Source organism: Takifugu rubripes, chromosome 14 (genome assembly GCF_901000725.2).
Source record: "Takifugu rubripes chromosome 14, fTakRub1.2, whole genome shotgun sequence".
NCBI lineage: Eukaryota > Metazoa > Chordata > Actinopteri > Tetraodontiformes > Tetraodontidae > Takifugu > Takifugu rubripes.
In genome coordinates this window covers 9,104,935-9,125,020 of record NC_042298.1, presented here as the reverse complement: position 1 = coordinate 9,125,020, position 20,086 = coordinate 9,104,935, and the positions used below count along the sequence as shown (strand labels likewise).

Below are 20,086 nucleotides of genomic sequence, written 5' to 3'. Positions count from 1 at the left end.
AGGGCAGATGGGTGGGTAGCCTTTGCCATGCCAAAGCTGTCCAACCGCTCAAACTCTGCCAAGACCATAGAGCGGTGTGCTCGTAATTGTGTGTAGGTGTGTGCAGCCATTTAATGCTCCGCGGCTGTCTGCATAAACACACTATCCTTCTCAAGTCCTGCAGCTTCACCTTGTCACTTTCACTAATTCAAAACTGGGTTTTTCTGGATGAACTCATCCTCTGCCTCTTCCACTGTGGCTTCTGTTTGGGCTCAAAGAAGAGTCTCAACAGGTGGGAGCTTCACAGGGTCATCCAGTAGAAACTGAACATACACAGTGTGATACGTTCGACAGTTTAGAGGCACAAATCCCAGCTCTGCTCTTGAATTCAGCCACCGCTCTGCACCCTCTGTGGGAATTTATACCTCTCACAGTTCACAGCGCTGTCAGCAGGCTGCAAGAGGAACCTGCTTGAATGAGAGACTGTGAGCCGACCATTTAGAGCAAAACAAAAATATGTCTCGAGAATTGTAGATGAGAAACGGAAGAGAGAATAACGGCTAGAGAGAGAAAGAGAGAGAGAGAGAGAGAGGGAGAGAGAGAGAGGATTACCATGGGCCATGTTGCCCTCCTGGGTCTGTTTGGCACCAGTTTGAGCCCAGTTGCCAGTGGGTACTAATCATGGAGGATTGGCATCACTGCGTGGCAGCTGGCAACTAGCACACATAAACACAGCACCACACTCACAGACGTGCACTCATATACTGCTCATGCACGCACATGTGTGCATGTTGAATTACATTGGGGACAGCTGGCGTTGCTAATCAACTTCAGCGGAGGAGAGGAAAGCGAGCAACTCCCAGACCTAATTAAGTCACCGTGTACCCAATACTGCTGCTTCTGCTACTTTGCAGACCCGCACATACGCATAACCTCTCTATAGGTTTACCCCCACCCTCCATCTCCGCATGATCATTGCACAACTGCCTGCTGCAGAATGGAAAAATATCCACCTTATTTGAGGATGGCCAGAACAAGAAGGCGACCTTTGGTGTTGAGGCGATTCAGAGAGATGCTATTACTGTAATACGTCCTCTGTTGTCTCTGAGGACTCCTCTGCCATTAGACTTGAGAAAGCTCCAATTAGACTCATCAAAGGCAATTAAGCTCTCCACAGATAAGAATAAAAGAATGTTTCCCCCCCTTCAGTCTTTGCTCTTCCCTCTGTCTTTTTTCATCCCTTTATCCTCTTTATGTTCCTCTCTATGCCCTCAGCCTTACCCACCTCTGGGGCAGAGAGCATTCCCTAATCTCGCACTTCTCTCTTTCTCTGTCTCACATTATCAGGTCATGACCAACCCCCTGTCTCCCCTTCCCCTGTACCAATGTGTCTCCCTGTTTGGTTGTGTGTCACCTTTAACCAGATTGCAGGCTTTCCAGCATTCATCAGAGATGTTGCTCCTTTTCTTTTCTCCACATAATATAGAGTGATAATTTTCTGCCTGGAGGAACCCCAACCGTGTTGTTGTGTGCGCGGTTGACATGGGGTTGATGGTCATAGATTGGCAGCGTTGATGAATTATCCTTGTCGTTCAAAAGGCAATCCCTCCCTCCTCAGTATGCAGCCCTGTCTGCTTAGTGCTTCCTCTACATCTTCTGCTGATATTAAAAGGCTCTGCTGGCTCACATTAAGGCCGGCACCAGGCGCGCTGGTACACATCTATGCACATACACACAAACATTAGGGGTAGTTTTTCAGCACTGGGTGCAGATTAGGTGTGTAGGAAGCATTACTCAGTTGAAGTGAATGGCAAAGGAAAAGACAAAAGTCAAGAAGAGAATTTAAACCGCTGGGGGAGGGGGGGTGACATTTCTCCCTGTGTGTCCTTGCCTTTTTCTGTGCTTCAAATGAGTTTCAGGAGTGGAAGGAAGACTGGAGGTTGTCTGTCATTTTACGCACAGCAGACACAGGAAGGAGACATGGAAACTGTTCCAAGCATGAATCAGTCCATGAATATTTTATTTATTAACTTCTAATTAAGCTTTGCACAGAAGCACTTCAAAGTAATAATATAGCTGCGGCTGGGGCTGGGCAATATGGGCTTAAATTAATATCACAATTTATTTCAGGCCTTATTATGATGAAGCTCTTCATAAATGCAAGGACTGCGCAATAAAATCAAATAGCACAATATTTTGGACCCTATTCTTTGACATGAGTGCTTTGCCACATGTAGATTTTTCATAATAGGTATGGGTTTAATGAATCCATGAATAAATAAGTGAACGTGATGAAGGCAGACTTTGTAACAAGTCATCAACAGTAATTGTGCCTCAACCTTTAAAACCAGTAAAGGACAACACTTATAGTAATTAGATAATGTGATTTCCAAAATGTTCACTCCACCATGCTCATCAATATGACACTAGATCACCCCACCTGATGGTAATCTTGACATCATGACGTGAAGACTATTTGCAGCAAGAAAATCTCATTTTTTACACATACAGGTGTATTCTTCATATGGAACATCCTCAGCCCATTTACTGATTGCAGATACACCGATTCAGCATGTAGTCATCTGGCAATAAAAGTGGGGCGTGACCATGAGCTGGTCAATTACTTGACTCGCTGCTATTTGTGAATGCCGTCTTTTATTGAGCTTGGGTGCAGGCCTGCTGTTGATTAAAACGGCTGGTCTCCAGCTGGAATCAGGGCCAGCTGAGATAGCTGCACACACTCGCATTTACCACACACAGCCTTAACAGCGAGGAAATTCACACCTCGATTTGAGATTGAGATTAATTTTCTGCACCATGTGGCTTGTCTTCCCTCTTTAGCATGCTCCGCTCTCATTCCAGGAGCATCTGGTCCATGATGATGATGTAAATGAATTTTGAACGTAGATTATTTTATGGCCCACTGAAATGAACGCTGCTCGCCTAGGGAATGATTTTTGTTGTTTACTTATATCTTAATTCAAACACATACTTTTCCTCCGCGTTTTTCATGATTTGCATTTTTGCCCGGTGAGGAGTTGTGCTGTCAGGAATTGTTAACTGTCGCTTTTTTTTTAGCAACACATAATTAGAGCTTAGCTTGTTGTAGCATCCACACCTCCATTGATTTGCAGAATCTCTCAGCCCTCTGCCCAAGTTCCTCCTCACATCCCCCCAGGAGCAAAAAGCTCTACTCATGTGTTTTCTGTGTATGAATTTCCAGCCAGGGATGCATTAGTCTCCCTGACATGTTCAAGCGATGCTTTATTTAGCTTGTCGGATTCTGCAAATAAACGCAATCTCTGGGTTTATGGAAAAATGGATAAAAATTAGATTGTAAGGTATTGATCTGAATCGCGAGTAGTCAGTGGGGGTATTATTGTGCGTGTGTGTGTGGGTGTGTGTGGAAGGGTGTGTTGGTGGGGGGGGGTTACAGCTCTCATCTGTGTGAGGGGGAGAAATGAAGCCGTAATTCAGGGCTATTGAACCCCCTGCCACTGGTGGCATCGATCGCCAGGCAGCGCTTATGAGATCACACCTGAGCACTGGAGACTGCGGAGGGGAGGAACAGAGGGAAAGGAGGAGAAAAAGAATCAGGGAGGGGTGTTTGGAGGTGAAGGGGGAGACAGAGGAGTAGCGAGAGAAATAGATATGATCAGCTCCTTGTCTACTGTCTGAGGGCCTGTTAAGGTGTTAACATCAAGCCTCGGAGCCAATTATCTAACCTTGCACCTACAACACACACATACATGCACACACACACAGATGCAGTGTGCTGTAGCTTCTGGACACTTACTGTAGTTTCCCCTCCTCCCCTTGTAGACAACTCCACTGTGCTGACCTCTCAATTATCCCTCACTCCCTCCACCACCACCTCCACTTTGGGGCCCAACCACCTCCCCCTTTCATATTCCTCCCCTAAAGCTCCAGCCCCCAGCACCCCTCCACTCCTCTTTTACCTCGTCACCCCTTCATACACCCTCCCCCTGCGGCTCTGTGGGTTATTATAGTGAAATATGAAGCGATGTGGATTCTAGGCTTCATGAAATTTCCATGAGCATTGATCTGATCTGATGTGGGTGATTGCTAGGTGAATCCCACCAGTCCTGGGCTGTTGCTCATCTATTCATTTATTTATGGCAGTTATGTTTTACTGGCGTTGATTTGCTCTTCTGGAGAGCGACAGCCAGGGATTATAAATATACCTGCATTCGAGAGTGTGCTTTGAATCTCGGAGTGTAACGATGCATCAGTTTACTGTCTAGGTTGATTCCTCCTAATTCCTTAGATATTGAGCCTAAATATGAGAGAATAAAACACCCAAATAATCCCCAAAGAGACACAGGCAGGTAGTCAGCGGTGTGTTTTGTCCCCATACATATTCCTCTTTTGCTTTATGGTCCTTGAAAACGATCAGAGACAATATCACTTCCTCTCCCAATTACCAAAATTGTCTCTTTATTTGTAATAGGGGCTGTCTTTGTATGTCTTGGGGTTTTTATTCTATTGTTCACTCGAGGCTCATTTGGCACATTGTGGAGTGCTGATAAAAAATTCATCATAAAAACAAAAGCCTTTGAGACGAAAGAGAGGATGTTGTTGGAGCAATCCCCATCCTCAGACTGCAGGCCTAATCCGGGGCAAATCCTCCTTAAGGCTTTAGAGAGAGATCAGAGAATTGAGAAGTAATGTCAAATATTTGTCCTCAGAAATAATTCATAGTTTATTTGTTGCATGTGATCATCTCATTGTTTTGGCTTATATTATCAGTGAACCAGCTGGCCTGAATGTGTGTCATTCTTCAGAAGTTGAGCCTGCCTTTGGCACCTCCAGCGCGTACTTTTGCTCTCTCTTTCAACCCCCCACCCCCCCTCACTGTGTCATTGCTTCCAGCTATTCACCTTTCCTTTCTTTCACTCTTATGGATTACTGGAACAGTCCTTTGGGAACGCTGTCCAAATACGTTTGTGGTGCCAAAACAGAGCATCGCTGTTGCATACTTTTGGTTTGCTCGTCTCACCAGGAGCCAAAGTTACTAGAGGTCCAGCAGGACAGCTTGTACCCATAGCCTCTAGGGGCCTTTTTTTTTCTGGGGGCCGCCTAGTCAGCCTGGCTGCTCAGATGTGAGGAGAGCAGGGTATCAGCCCCCAGGAAACGTCCAAGCTGTGACCCATGGGGGAAACAGACGGAGGGCCCAAATGCATACAACGCCCTCTCATTCATTTTAAACACAAACACAAATACAATGACACGCGTGTTGCAAGGAAAATGTGAGCTTGACACAAATTCAGCTCAGAAACATCTACTAACAGGCCAGAAAAGTAGTCAAAGAGACACGTGGAGGAGGAGACTAAAAGACAGAGAGGTGAAAGAGAGAGACAGTACATTAGGAATGAATTATGTGGAGAGAGAGCACTTATCCAACAACCCTGCTCTGAAGTGTTTGTACTTTAAGCCTCAGATCTTCATTGTATTTATTCTAATGTTTAAATATTCATGGTAAATCTTCTCATATTCAATTACCGTAGCACAACCACAGCATACCGAGAAAGTACTCTCTCCCTGCTGCCTGCATGATCTGACTCAATGTGTGTGTTTGTCTGTGCAAGTGAGTGTATGTAACTCTGTCTCTCTCTCTCTCGCTCTCTGTCCTTCTGTGTGTGTGTGTGCGTGTGTGTGTTTAGCTTGTTCCCCGGAGCGATCAAGCCTTTGTTATATTGGAACCAGGCTCTGTAATTGCTTATATTAGTCGCTGATCAACGCAAGACCACAGGATACACACGTGCACAAATCCGCCCAACACACACATACACACACACATACACACACGCACGCACACAGGCAATATGCACATTGCCTGATTCCTGACAGTCTTTTTATTAACACCAAAGCAGGAGACAGGCAGAGATTCATAGCATCACAGGCAAACAAAGACACACACCAGACCTAATAGAGAACACCCACATTTTCAGCTGCCTGTTTAGTTAAATGTTGAAATATTCATGTAAAACTGCTTAATTCAGTCATTTTTACTGTAGTGGAGTATCGCTCCCTTCTCCCACTCTGAGATGCTGTTGAACAGGAGGTGTTTTAATTATCAGTCACAAAACTTTTTCCTTTTTTTTCCTACCTTCAGCCCTGAATGAACCAACCATAGATTACGGCTTCCAGAGGTTACAGAAGGTCATCCCCAGACATCCCGGAGACCAAGAGAGATTACCCAAGGTAAAGAGCCTCCACTCATCTCAAGTTTCTGTGCTCATAACTGTTGCCACATGCAATCATGTAGTCCGAATATGTTTCTGTAACACGGCTACAGCGAGATATTGACAAAGTCTTGTGTTTCATAGCATATATGGATATACAAGGCACAAGGGCAACATGACCTCACAATAATGGTTGCTAGTTGCCACACTTGATACCACACATTGCGCACATAACCATTTTATTATTCAGGCTCATTCTCTGCCCCAAATATTATTTGCATGGCAGATAAACAGCTGTACTCGTTTAGCCTGGCAGTGGGGGAGAAGAGAGGGATGGATGGAGGAAGGGAGCAAAAGAAAGAATGGGAGAGAGGAGGAAAAGGCGAGAAGGTTGAGGGGAGGAGAAAAGCAGAGGCAGGTTAGGTGATCCATCATAGCTGTCCAGTCTTACCTCCTGCTGGGTCAGTGGATCGAAGTCAACCCCGGGTGGACTTTATTACTTCCAGCACTCACACACAGACACACACACACACACACACACACACACACACACACACACACACACACAGATACGTCACCATCAGGCAAAGATGGAGAGTGCAGGTAGATGTAGAAGGAAGACAGAGAAATCACTTGTCCTCACCGCATGTCATGTCTGCAGGTTACAAGACTTGTCCCAGTGAGTCTTGGTCTTTACCCCATCAACCCCCCGTATCGCTCTAAATATCTTTATATCCATTCCTCACCTCTCTTCTTCTTCTTCACCGACTCTTTGGTGTCTCCTCTTCTAAATGAACAGCAGAAGCTGGCAGACCCAGTTGTTCATTTCAGCTCTATTGATTTGTGCCTTTATTGAGGTAATAACAGTTTGTTGACCACACTTATCTCGACTGTTGGCCTCAATCAAGAAGGAGAGGAGTAACTTCTTGGGCTTCAGTATGTTCATTCATGAAACCTACCTTGGCAGGTCTTCATTATTTAGTGTTTAATGTGACAGATTGGGAACATATGCCCCTCTGCTGTTGCGTGTCCTACAAAAAACTAAATAGAAAATTGATTACTATAGTTTTGGACTTTTGTTTGGAAATGAGTGCATTTTTCAAAATGACGTTAAAATTTAAGAGAACCCCTCATTTATAAGGTTCAGTTAAAAAAAACAGGATGGAGTGTGGAGGCCCTGCTCTCCTTCAAAACATAAAATGTATCTCTATGTAAAGCTTTGAAAAACTCTTTCTGCCCTCAACTCTTTCAGCACCTGCAATTCATGAGAGGAAAACCACAACTATTTACATATTTTTTTTAACGATTTCATGTGAACTCCACTGCGTGTATTTGTTTAACCATAAAGTGGCATATGGTACACTTACACCTTGCTTCCAATGGAGCAAACAGCCATGTGTGGTATTTGGTATTTAATTGTTTGGCATTGTTATGATCGGGGTTTGAGAATATAATGTAGTCCATAAATATGACACGTATGAGATTTTTACGACATCTGCTAATGAATGTTCCATGTTTTCATTGTAATGATTCAAAGTCCAGCCACAAACAGCGCGGCCATAGAGCTGATAGCACCTGCACAGTCAAAGTGCAGAGTGTTTAGCTAGAACTAGGTGGGGGGGGGGGGTTCTGTATCCAGCTAATGAGTGACCACCCTGCCAGGCGGGGGCCAGGCTCTGTTCTGGATCAGGTTCCCCTTCCTGTTGACGTCTCTGCTGGTTTGAGTTTTACGGGAAGAGACCCTGCGCCCAGGAAATGGTCTCCCCTTACAGGAGCAGAGCTGGGGAGGCAGCACAGCGCTAACCACATTTATCTGTTTATCAGAACGACTCTGGAGCGCCTAATCGTGTTTAGCTTCTGGACACAGCCCTTTGCTAACGAGAGCCTGATAGGTACAGACAGGGCACAGAACCATGAGCGAGTGATTAATAAGAAGGAGAGAAGGGAGACAAGAGAAACTATTTTGGAGACACAGGTGGACATCAGACAGTATGAATGAGGTTTCATGTGTCCTCTCTGAACACCGTCACACCCCAGCTGCTGATCTCTTTGCATCCTAATACCTTGCACTTCCCTCATTTCCCCTCCTCCCTCCCGTCATCCATCCATCTATCTATCTCGCAATCCCTGGGAGGCACAGGGGAGTCGAGGAAAAGCAGCGAGAGGAAAGCGAGGAGCGGCACATACATACTAAAGAACCACTTACCTTCCCAGGGCCTTTACATCTCTCAATCACCTACAGCAGGTCTCCTCTCTGGTCTCCCCTCTTTCCCGTTTCCTCCCAACCTCCCTCTCCGCTTCCCCCCGATAGTGGTAGTAATGGGAGGTTAACACAGAGGCAGCACTCCCATTATTGAGTGAATTTAGCACCATGGACAGCGCTCTACAATCTTTATTGCTTTGCTGACCCTCTCGTCATGTCCTGGGCGTGATCGACAGCCTCCACATGCACATGGCTGTGTGTGCGTTTTTTGCTTTGGCAAGCGTGTGTGTGTGATATGAGGTCTGATTGAAAGGCGGTGTGTCACGGAACAGAGAGCACACATGCTCCAGGGCTTGTTCACAGCGAGGGATACACTCAGGATGGTATAGCACACAGCATGTGAAGAGAAGGAGGGAGAGAAAGAAACGAAGTGGGAAGGAGGAGCAGGGGGGGCTGCAATTTTCTGGTTGTCGCGCCTCCAGCATATATCCTGGCCCCGGCACATTAACTTTTAAAAAGGGTTTCGTAGGGCTGTAGGTGTCTACATCACAACACGCTCACACACATATAAAGACTGCCTGGAGTCACACACTCATACACTCGGGAAGGGGAAAGAATAGAGACGAGTAAGAAGAGAAAGGAGGGTAAGCGGGGGGAAAATGAGCGAGGAAAAATGGCAACACTAAGGAAGGATAAATGTTTGATGTGGGAAATTCCACCCGGCAGTTTTCACCTGAGCAATGATGTCCTACATTTATCACACAAAGTGGATGCAGTGGCTATTCACTTGGATCATTACCAGGGTTAATGCAGACAGGGAGACAGGTGCATCCCAGCTGAGGAGTGCAGTTGTGTAGCCGCCAACCTGATGATATGTTGTGTTAAATGAGATTGATGCACGATCACGTGCTGTAGATTCATGATCCGGCGCCGACATTGGAGAGAAGACGTAGATGATGGTTGACTGATAAAAGAGATATAGGCTCATGTTTTATTCACAGATAACAGTATCTTACTTCAGCTACTCCCAAACTGCCTGGCTAGTAACAAAGTGCCGGGACAGGCCCATTTCTCTTCCGCTCACATCCTTTTGCACTCACTGTTCTGCATTCACAGCATAATGCAAGACGTGAAATGTAATAAAAGTGACTGAAGTCTTCCAACCGTCACGCTCATGATCAAGCCCTTTTTTCTTGTTTCTGTGTGTGATTGTAGGAGGTGATCCTAAAAAGAGCAGCAGACTTGGTAGAGGCTTTGTACGGGATGCCTCATAATAACCAGGTAAGGAATTACACAGACAGGCATTTCTTCACTCAGACCGTGCATGTCGTGAAAATTTACTACATAACAATTTCATCAATAAACAATGTGGGGGGTGGGGGTGAGCTGGAGCTGGAGCTGAAAATATATTTTGATCTTCACTGGCCTGAAATGGGTTCGTCACAATTGCATTTTTGTCTCGAAAAAGCCTGGTCTCTGGACACAACACAGGGGTCATAAACATCAAAAAACACTATGGAGGACAGGGGATGCACCAACACACGGCAAACCATGTCTCAGCCACTCACCAACAAGATGGCTGGGGGATTAGGGCATGTGCAGATACATAATGACAGTTACGACAACATTGGGTCACATAGTGAAACTTTAAATCCCAGAATGTACTACAACCACAGGGTACACCGATGGCAGAGCATGTGTCAAATAACTTTAGAAGCAAACGGGTTATTAATAAAGATCCTTTTTTTCCTTTTTTTTATGCATTTTGTGATTGTTGCCCTTGCTCATATATGCGTAATTTGCAATATATGACTAGGATTTAGACCTAGCTTTTAATTTCCTTTGCAATTGTTTGATACAGTCTTACATAAAGTTAAAGCAGAGTTGGAGTTTGGACCACTGGAATAGTAATGGACCAAAGAAGCTGGAAGGATGATTTGATGAGCCTGTTAATAAGGCATTCCTCCTTCTACTGCTGCAGTAGCCAACTACATTTACACGTCTGGAGTGGGGCCAGTGATGGAATGCAACAAAGTGTGCATTTACATTCAGGATTTAAAGCTTTAATTGGCCTCTTGTTGTAGTGCAGGAGAAAAAGTCTCTGTTAGGTTACGTAGAGCAAACACAGCAAAAAGCTATCAATTCATTAAGACTTCTATGGATATAAAAAGAATACAATCAATATCTGAATAATCTACCACAGTGCAGTCTGTATTGAGAGATATAAGACAAACTATATTGAGACACAGCGAGAGAAATAAATCAATTTCTGAACATATGTATGAATAAAAGCTAATCAACCAATAAAACAGTAAAACTGGAATACAATTTCTCTGTGACCTTCATAAATTCTGTTCTCTTATTGTCTTATTTCTATTTCTAGGAAATGATTCTGAAAAGAGCGGCAGACATCGCAGAGGCCCTCTACACGACAGTGCCACGAGGGCACAATCAGCTCGCCAGTCTTGGCAGTGGATCCGTCCATGCTGGCATGATGGCTGTAAACTCATTCGCTGGGTCAGAGGTGGCACAATCGGCCAATCAGGGTGAGCAAACAAACACACACACACACACACACACACACACACACACGCACGCACACACACACACACACACATACACACACACACACATACACTCAATGGAAGGAAAGATGTACAAGACATGAAGGACAAGGAATAAATATCAACTCTTAAATCGATGCGATACAAAAAGAGAACAGGATGAAGAGGTGGAGTAAAGGTGGCAATGGGAAGCAGAAAAAACTTGAGACGAGGTCTCAAGACATGAGAGTGAAGAATGGGGAAAAAAGGGAGCCGTGGATGGAGTGGGATGGAGAAATATGAGTGGGTCCTAGGGGTGTGTATATTAGACTGGGGTCAGCCCTTGTCTGACAGAGAGAGATGTGGGCTCGCTTGGTGGTGATCCATCACCTCTATCAGGGGAAGCTGCAGGAAGTGGATGGACCGGCCTTTAGATACGTCTCAATACTTCCAGCGAGCTTCCTTTTGCCATTGCCTCTCTCCTTCATCTTCATCTGGAAACATGTTCAGATGTGAGGAAAACAACAGATACCAGCAGAGTGACTCCTGGCCTGCAGTTTCCAGCCCATAACAGATGAGCATGGGGGATTGGTGGTACCTAATTATCAGAGAGGAGGCTCCTGCAGAGCCCGAGTTCTCTCACCTAGAGATTTGAAATTCCTGACGTTCACATCCAGCTGTTGTTCTTTTTCCCTTTTTTAAAGATGTTGAACCCGAAATGTATAGTTAATCTTTTCATCCTTTATGCCTCCTAAAGGAGAGAAAAACCTTGTCTGAAACACTGGTTTCATCCTTTATAAATTACAGGAGAGCGGCAGAGCTGCCGTACTAATTGCCTCATCAATGCCTCTAAATTTGGAGAGGAACCAGCAAGGTTAAAGGGCTCTTGTTTTACTGGATGAATTGCAGAAAACTCTTTCTAACATTATTTTTTCTTTCTTGCCCTGCCATATGCTATATGGATTTTAAAAAGTAATACTTTTGGCTTCTGTTTCTTAGCTCATTAGTTGAGTAAGGATAAGAGCACTGGATTTCACTGCATGTAGGCTTTCTGTGTTGGTTTTTGTCTGCATCTGCTATACCCCTAACACTTATTCTTTTGCCCTGTCTCCCTCTGTTTCCCTGTCCTTAGGTTTCAGTAGGAGCACAAGCAGTGTGTCACCTCACGGTTATGTCCCCAGCTCCACACCCCAACAGAGTAGCTACAGCTCTGTCTCCACTAGCATGAATGGCTACGCTAACTCTGGCATGGCAACCTTGGGCACATCGCCCAATTTCCTCAATGGATCTGCAGGCAATTCGCCCTATGCTAGTGAGTATCAGTGTCAGTAATCAGAGCATGCAAAATGAAAACTGATGAGTGACTCACCGAGTCTTTTAACTGAGGGCAAGAGGTGGAAATAAAGAGTGGCACACATGGAAAAAGTCATGCAGTTCAGCTAGCTCATCTCTTTTTTTTTAAAAGAGTCAAAAGCAAATCCCCACTTTATTGGTCAGAGGAGCAGATCACCTTGCCACCCCCACCTCGATGCATACACCCCACCACCTCTGCTTCTACATTAAAGACCCTTGATTAAATCAATAAACTAATTGCTAGAGAAGCAATTCCATTTCAGCGCTTTGATTCCTGGGTGTTAACAAGTATTTTAACAGGCTCATCGGCCCCACACAGACACTTTCAATCAATGGCCCCTCGGCTTCCCTTTGTAGGTCCAATTTTCATTAATTGATTAGTTAGTCCCCTTCATAAATGGATTATGACTTTATTGCAAGGATTTGTCAGGAAGACCCATAAAAGCTAAGTGTTGGATAATAACAACAATAAAGGCAGGAGCAGATATCAGAGGGCAGGTGAAATACGACTTGGTTGATTGTAAAATCACTGAGGAGGAAAATGCTCTTAGTGTATTAACAGACAAAAGAATAACCCAGCAGAGGTGGCTGGAGAGAATGGTGGAGGGACATGACTTATTTTACGCTTTTGTGTCTCAGAGTTTACAGCAGGTGACCACTTTTCAATTTAATAGTTATTTGCATCAAGCACTTTGGAGTTTTATCAAAGAATACAAAGTAATGCCTTTTGTGCAAATTCAAGATGAATCCAGAGCTGGAATGAAGATGACATCCTGAATCAGAGTAGATTTATTGTCTTTTTTATGGAAATACATAAACCAGTTACTGTTTCTCATCTTCAAAGACATGTTTTAAAAGACAGTACAGCATTTAAAATGTGCTCAATAAAATGAGATTAAAAAAAGTAAAATGGAATAAAAACAATACAATATGTAAAAATAGACAGTGCAAGCTATAAATATACAAAAAAGCTTATAAAATAGTACAGCAAGCAGTGCAATGACAATCAGCCGGTAATAAATAATGGTATCAGATTTTGTTTCTTATTTTATGTTGTTCTTCCTTGTTAACATATAGAAATTTTCAGCAGTCTTGGACACAAAAGAATCATTTGATTTATTGATGAATAAGCACAGAAGAAACGCTTGAAGTTGTAATGTTTCCATAGAAATGTTTCCTTTTGCAATTTTTAGTTTGTTACTAAAAACATTGTGAAAAGCACCGAAAGAAATCTGAGTCCAAAATATTATCCCTCCTGTCATCGCCCATTGACCAGTCCCTTTCTGTTCGTCCCGTCTGCCCGTCCTCTGTCCTCGGCCTTCTCTCTAACCTCGGCTCTCCCCTTTCCATCTTCATCTTTCCTCCCTGTCATTCAACCCTGACATCCCCCCACAACTCCCTTAAACCCTCCTGCCTATTTCCTGCCCATCTCTCTCCTCTCAGTTGTTCCATCGAGCCCCACCATGGCCTCATCGACCAGCTTGCCCTCCAACTGCAGCAGCTCCTCCGGCATCTTCTCCTTCTCTCCAGCTAACATGGTGTCTGCGGCCGTCAAGCAGAAGAGCGCCTTTGCCCCCGTTGTGCGACCCCAGAACTCCCCTCCGCCCACCTGCACCAGCACTAATACTAACAGCCTGCAAGGTAAGCGGGGGGGAGGGGGAGTCATAATACAATGTGAAAGACCTCAGATAGAGATAGTAAATTGAAGCCCATGTTCTTTTTTGGTTTATTTGTTTAAACGGTAATACAAGGTCTTCATCAAGCTTTAATCCTGCTCCTCTTATGATAACAGTTTTTCACTTTTACTCCCACTTCTTTCTCCAATTTACTTTTCCTTCTCCTCACTCCCTTTTGAACCCCTCCAAACTACTTCCTCACTATAGATCAGTCTTTTGTGGACTCTAGCAAGTACTCATCGGCCAACGCACTGCAGGGCCTGGCCTTCTCCTGAAGTATGTTAATGCTTCTTTCAGTTTCTTTTTCACCATTTTTCATTTTATCCCACACGGCTCATGTGCACCCTCAGCTCATCCTGCAGTACCCTTCCTTCTGATTTTTTGTTTCTGTTTTTATATGTCACTGCTGACTTGTCAGAGACAGTGTGTCACACCATATGTGTTCCATTTCCTGTTTCCACCTCCTGCTTCCTGTCTGTTCTCTGTGCTGGTTGGTGGTGGTGATGGTGGGAGGGGATGTTATGTCACCACAGGTCATTCTGTCCTCCCGTTTCCATCCAGTCCTGGGTAGGGTCGGATCGTCTAGGCAGGATGTTGCATGGTGTTGAGATCCTGAGAGAGAGAAATGATGGATGAGAAACTTTATCAGAGCCCCGAGCTAAGCACTTCCTCACTTCCTCCGGCGGCGTTGATGAGTACTGACCATGGTGACCTAGATGCCATTGGCCACTGTGCAATGATCATGCTCACACACACACACACACACACACACACACACACACAGAGCAGGAGACACTTAGGAAATAACTAGGGAATTAGCGAATTGAAAAGAAAAGAGAATCAATGGGGAGCCAATATGTTACATGAAAAATTCCTCCAAGTGATGGCCATAAAAAGATATGGCGAGGGGGTTGGGAGTGAGGGGGACGGCAGAGTATGATTTAAGTAGTTAAAAATGTGTGTAAAACCCCATGGACTCCATTTATATGTTCATGTGTCATGCATAAAATCATTGCCTCTGTCATCTTACTCTACCACACCTCACTTATGCTTACATATTGTTAATGTTAGCAATTAACAGCAATAGTCAGTTATTTAACAGGACTGCTAAAAGAAGAAGGGAAAAAACTTTGGGCAATGTTGGCGTGTGCTGAGTTAGCAGCACAACGGAGAGAAATGTTTTGATTTTGGGGCCTCAGAATGAGCAGATAATGAGAGAGTACGCTTTGTTCACCAGATGCTGGAGCACATTTCTGTTATGTGACTGTTGTGATGACAGATGAAACCCAGCAATCACATCACTGACCTCTCTCCCTCTCTCTATCTTTACCCACCCCCATCCTCCTCCCCCACTTTTCCCACAAAGCAGCGATTCCCGGGATGATCGTTCCACCCATGTAGAGGATCCGGGGTAGCTGCCGATCGGAGAATGTTGAGAGGAAAAGACACAGTAGCAGAGTCTGGCAAGTCTACGTTATGGTCAAGATAAGACACCTGACTCTGTTAAACTCAGGCCTTTCCAATGGGATTTCATCTGAAGGGATGGGGCGAAGGAAGGAACGTGAAAATATGAACCTTTCTGATGTTATTTCCCTCTTGGTTGAATTAGTGTAGCTTCTCTGACACCACATTCAATGATGGAGTGTATAGAGATTGATAGTTTACCCAGAGTGTGACACTGACCTCATGAAAAGAGCATTTATTTATCTTTATGTTTATGCCTGTAAGGTTTGGGTTTGATTACTGGAGGCCCCATGCCGCAACTTGCACAAACAACAGTGAAGTGTCAGTGTGGCCGCGAAGGTTTACGTGACCTTGGACACAATAGGAGATGCTTTCCCTCGCTCTGCCTGCTCACTAAAACCACATAACAACACACTCGCCAAGTGGAAGTAAGGTCAACAAATCAAAGAACAAGGAATTACAGAACAAAATGAAATTCACCAGTTTTGCTGCTAATTATCAGATAAACCCAAATGTGGTATAACAAAACAACCATCTATAAACATGAGAAAATATGCCTTTTTTTGCTTTCTGTCATTTTGGTTTGTTTGCTTCTTTGAATTTTGAAGAAAACTGTGAGGATTGAGCTGTTTGCAATATGCTTTTCTGCTTGTCACGTGAAGAAAAAGGCGATGACGCAGCCAAAATTGACTTGAAAAAGCCAGAAGACGTGCGTGTTCACTCAGCACTGTAATGACGGAGCCTAGCGGATATCAAATTAGAATAAATGTGTGATACGTGTGATATATTTTTGTACATAAAAAAAAACGTTGTTGACTTTTTCATTTGGCGTTACCTTTCTTTTGGCGATAGCTATAGTTTGAAATGTAAACATTAAATGTCTTAAGGCAGCTTCTCAGTACACGATATAGATTTACTGTGTGTTGTCAATATCTCTTCCTATAAACATGAGAAACATGGATTTGGATACAAATGGGGATTCCTGTAAAATATCCTATAAATAATGTATTTATCCATTGTATTTGTACATTGCCTCTCACCTGTTTAGTTGTATTGTGTAAGTTTAATACAGTAAGTGAACATATTTTACAGTGTTCGTTTCGTTATTTACTGTCGTCTCTCACTATTTAAATGTAACTTTTTTATCTTTAATGTTTGTTTTGTATGTTGACTGTTTGCATTGGTAAACCATGCTTTCATTTGTTGAACCAGAAACATGCCATTGTCTATTTTTCTATTATTTGTAAGTTAATAAAAAAACTTTTTTTTTCCTTATGAAAATGTTTATTGTATGGCAAAAAAGTAGCAACTTATTCAGAGTATTTGGTTGAGGTAGATTTTTTTAAGAATATATACACACATTAATATATACTGTAAATCTATATCCTTTTGTTTGAACTCTTTGAGGCTTTCAGATTGAAACTGTTCTTGAATGATAATATGCATGGGTTCTTCTCTTGAGTGACACTTTTTTCTTTTTTTTGTGCGTGGAACATCAAGAGAACCAAGAAACTGCTCTGTAATTTTCTTTCTTTGTGTTTCTCTTTCCCCCTCCGTTCTTTCTTTCCTATGTCTTTTTTTATTGCCTGCTTACATACTGTATCTATATACTCTTTTTGTTTTTCCGTCACTGTAATCTTTACCAGCAGTCTAAATGCCTTAACAATGCAAACCCATTCTTCATTCAATCACATGTACAGTTTTTTAGCCTCACCGCAATTGTCCGCTGCCACAGAGGAATTCATGGGAACTTGGGGACAAAGCACAATCCCACTTTGTTTCATGGTGAAGACAGACTAGAATAAAAAAGAGCCATATGTCAACAACATAACACACAATGCGATGTACTATAATACTGCAGCAGCGGCACACTCTGAGGGACAGTCGACGCTGACAGGCCTGTCTTAACTGTGCTCATAGCACTTTAGTGTCAGGAGAAACACTTTTTTGTAGCGATTATGTAGCTTTGTTTTTATTCCAGTGAATGAAATCACTTCATCCGCATGACAGTAATGCCTCTCGGTCACAGGATCACAACAAGGAGCTGTAATTGTAGTACAAGGTGTGCACAGTAAAGACAAGTCACAGCACAATTCTAATCTCACACATGAAGTCACAATCCACCCGCCCCCGAGTTCTTCCCTCCTCACATTCGAACAATACAGCGTCAATACAGGCAAAATAGAGCAGGAACCAGGGAGGAAGCATGAAGCGGAGCCTCTTGGCCTCTCAGACCATTTCTGTAGTCTTTCCTTTGTGTCTGCCGTGTGTCTTCAAACTGTTGCTGGACAGAGAATAGGGCTTTTCTCTCCACTTTTCTTTTCTAGAGTCTGGTTTTGTTAAGTGGGTAGAAAGGACATTTTAGCAGAGGTGCCTGCTGACAGACGAGTATTTTTCAGGCACATGTGTGCCTGTGCTGGTCGGGCCGGGGGGTTGGGAGGGGCTGCACCATATCTGTTTCAAATGAGCTACAGAGGTCTGTTGTCATACAATGGCTTCTTTGTAAGTCCCATCCTGACTATGAATATTGATAAAGGGTGACAAAGTTTTGTATTTAGGTAACAAACAAAAAAAAGATGCAAACCAAATAGCTGGTGTCTATTTTTCCTCTGTTTTGTCTCTGACTGCAAATACACTGAACAGCTCCATGATATAAGAGAAGAAAAAAAACATCTACTGTATAGATTGTTATTGTTTTTGATGAAAACTGAGCTGTAAGATAATTTTTGGACTCTCACAATGTTAAATTAAAGTTACCTCCTGTCTGTGATGTCGGTCATTTGTCATTTTTAAACATGTGCTCCCTTTCATATAACTCAGAAGCCATTATGGACTAACATGCTTTATTGAGATGTCTCATTTTGTATGAGAAATATCACCAAATAGCTGACTGGCAGTAAGAATTAGAACACGCTGCTAATTCCACAGGTCAGGAACAGGCCTGCAACCCCCCTCCTCCGCTCCCTTTCCCATTCTCTAATGAATCTAATTCATTAATGCATTACTGATGGTATGGTGAACATGGTTAGCCTGACAAGTTTCCTCCTAAACATATTAGTTAATGATGATTCCAAGGTTATTAATTGCAAGCGCACCAGCCCACCATAATTGAGTCATCATTTGCATACCCGGTCATCAGCAGAAAATGAATTTCTTTTTTATTTTTGCATATCTAATTTAGGTGGCTACGATTGGATTAGCTTGTAAAAACAGCGGATCCTAAGATTCTGCTGACCTCAACGTGTCCAAGGGTCTCGACGGTAAATGAAGGCTTCCGTAATGCCAAGGGGGAACAGCAGATGATCTGGAAGTACTGTTGAATTAAGCACTCATAAACACAGCGTGCCTTTTCTGTATGTTTGCCTCCCTAATTGCTCGGGGTGTTGCAACTACGCAGGGCTTTTTCTCCGATACATCTAATAACAGAGTTGATACTTTGCTGACAAGCACTAAAGTGGGTTGTGCGGCGCACGATGCAGCGGTAAGAGGTGGGATATTGAATTATGGAGGTTACACACTCAGTGCTAAAGAAAATGAGAATGAGTTTTGATTAGCAATCCAAGCACTGATGCCACGTTGCACACCGTGGCTCCAGGGATACCGCTTTCCCTGCACGCACATACACATTCGAACACTCATAAATCATGAATACACGCATACAATAGGTGAAGCATTTTGCTCTTTATTTTCAGCAGCCATTAAGGCCCAAAAAGAGTGGTCAGTGTGGGAGGAGGACAATAGGGCAGCCAGCAGACCTCCAGAGATGGAATATTAAAGGACGCTATTTCTGGAGAACTGCTCCTCGGAAACCCACCGGCGGAGCCTTCACACATCAAGACAGGTGCGGTTCATGAGCCCCTGTGCTACCAGTGTCTTAATGAAATATATTAATGCACATATTCCTCCACGCCGCGCTCTCCTCCTCCTCTTCGTTCCCATTCTCCTCCCTGCCTGGACACATGAAGGGAGAAAGCGGAGAGGCGTATTTGAAAGAAAAACAGGGGTCCCCATGGGGATCCCGCATAAAGAAAGGAAAGAAATGGAAAGGAGAGAGGATGGAAGTGTGGGGAGAGGAGGAGGGTTTTCAGGATGGAGGCAGACTGTGAGCCAAAGACAAGGAGAGGAGGAATGAATATTAATAATATCCTATGTTGGAAAATAGTCACAATGGACATCACAGAAGGGAGGCAATGGGAAGAAGTTGTGTACTGTCTCTGCAGGTGCAAATGAGCTGCCTTCTTTAAATGACTGCACGGGTAAGAAACAGCATATTTGAGCGCAGACGAACCCGGAATGAGTGCACTGTCACATTTGGATTTGGTGCTTACAAGAGCGCACGGTCGTTTCCCACAGTAATTATCCCGATGACTGCGGCTGTCTGCCTGTGATCTGTGTGGTACCTGTCACAGGGAGCCCGGCAGAGCCTGTGCTTTATATTTCCTGTAATTGCTGCTGCTAATTTACAGTGTGTTGCCCTAATGAGTAGGGAGGTGAGGGGCTGAGGTGTGTAATGGATGTTAGTGAGATAGCGAGAGAAAGATGGATTTCACCACTGCCGGCAAGGAAAAAAGTGAAGTGGAGGAGGCAAGTGAACTCTGTGTGTTAAACAAGCATGTTCAACACTTATCCTTATTGTTCTACTTAAATGGGGGGGGGGGAAAG

The 20,086-nt window shown here is 43.8% G+C and overlaps 1 protein-coding gene across 6 annotated transcripts in view; it reads left to right on the top strand.

Annotated features, from left to right (window-relative positions):
* Positions 1–18,194, top strand: part of ebf1a (EBF transcription factor 1a) — a 52,918-nt gene extending 34,724 nt beyond the window's left edge. Inside the window, exons 11-17 of one of the 6 annotated variants that reach the window (XM_029847174.1) lie at positions 6,116–6,204; positions 9,604–9,669; positions 10,772–10,934; positions 12,064–12,243; positions 13,728–13,925; positions 14,168–14,236; positions 15,330–18,194. In XM_029847174.1, coding sequence (XP_029703034.1) covers positions 6,116–6,204; positions 9,604–9,669; positions 10,772–10,934; positions 12,064–12,243; positions 13,728–13,925; positions 14,168–14,235 — 764 coding nt within the window. In that variant the 3' untranslated portion in view covers position 14,236; positions 15,330–18,194. The other 5 variants (XM_011610811.2, XM_011610813.2, XM_011610812.2 and 2 more) reach the window with 5 other exon arrangements.
* The last annotated feature ends 1,892 nt before the right edge of the window (positions 18,195–20,086 follow it).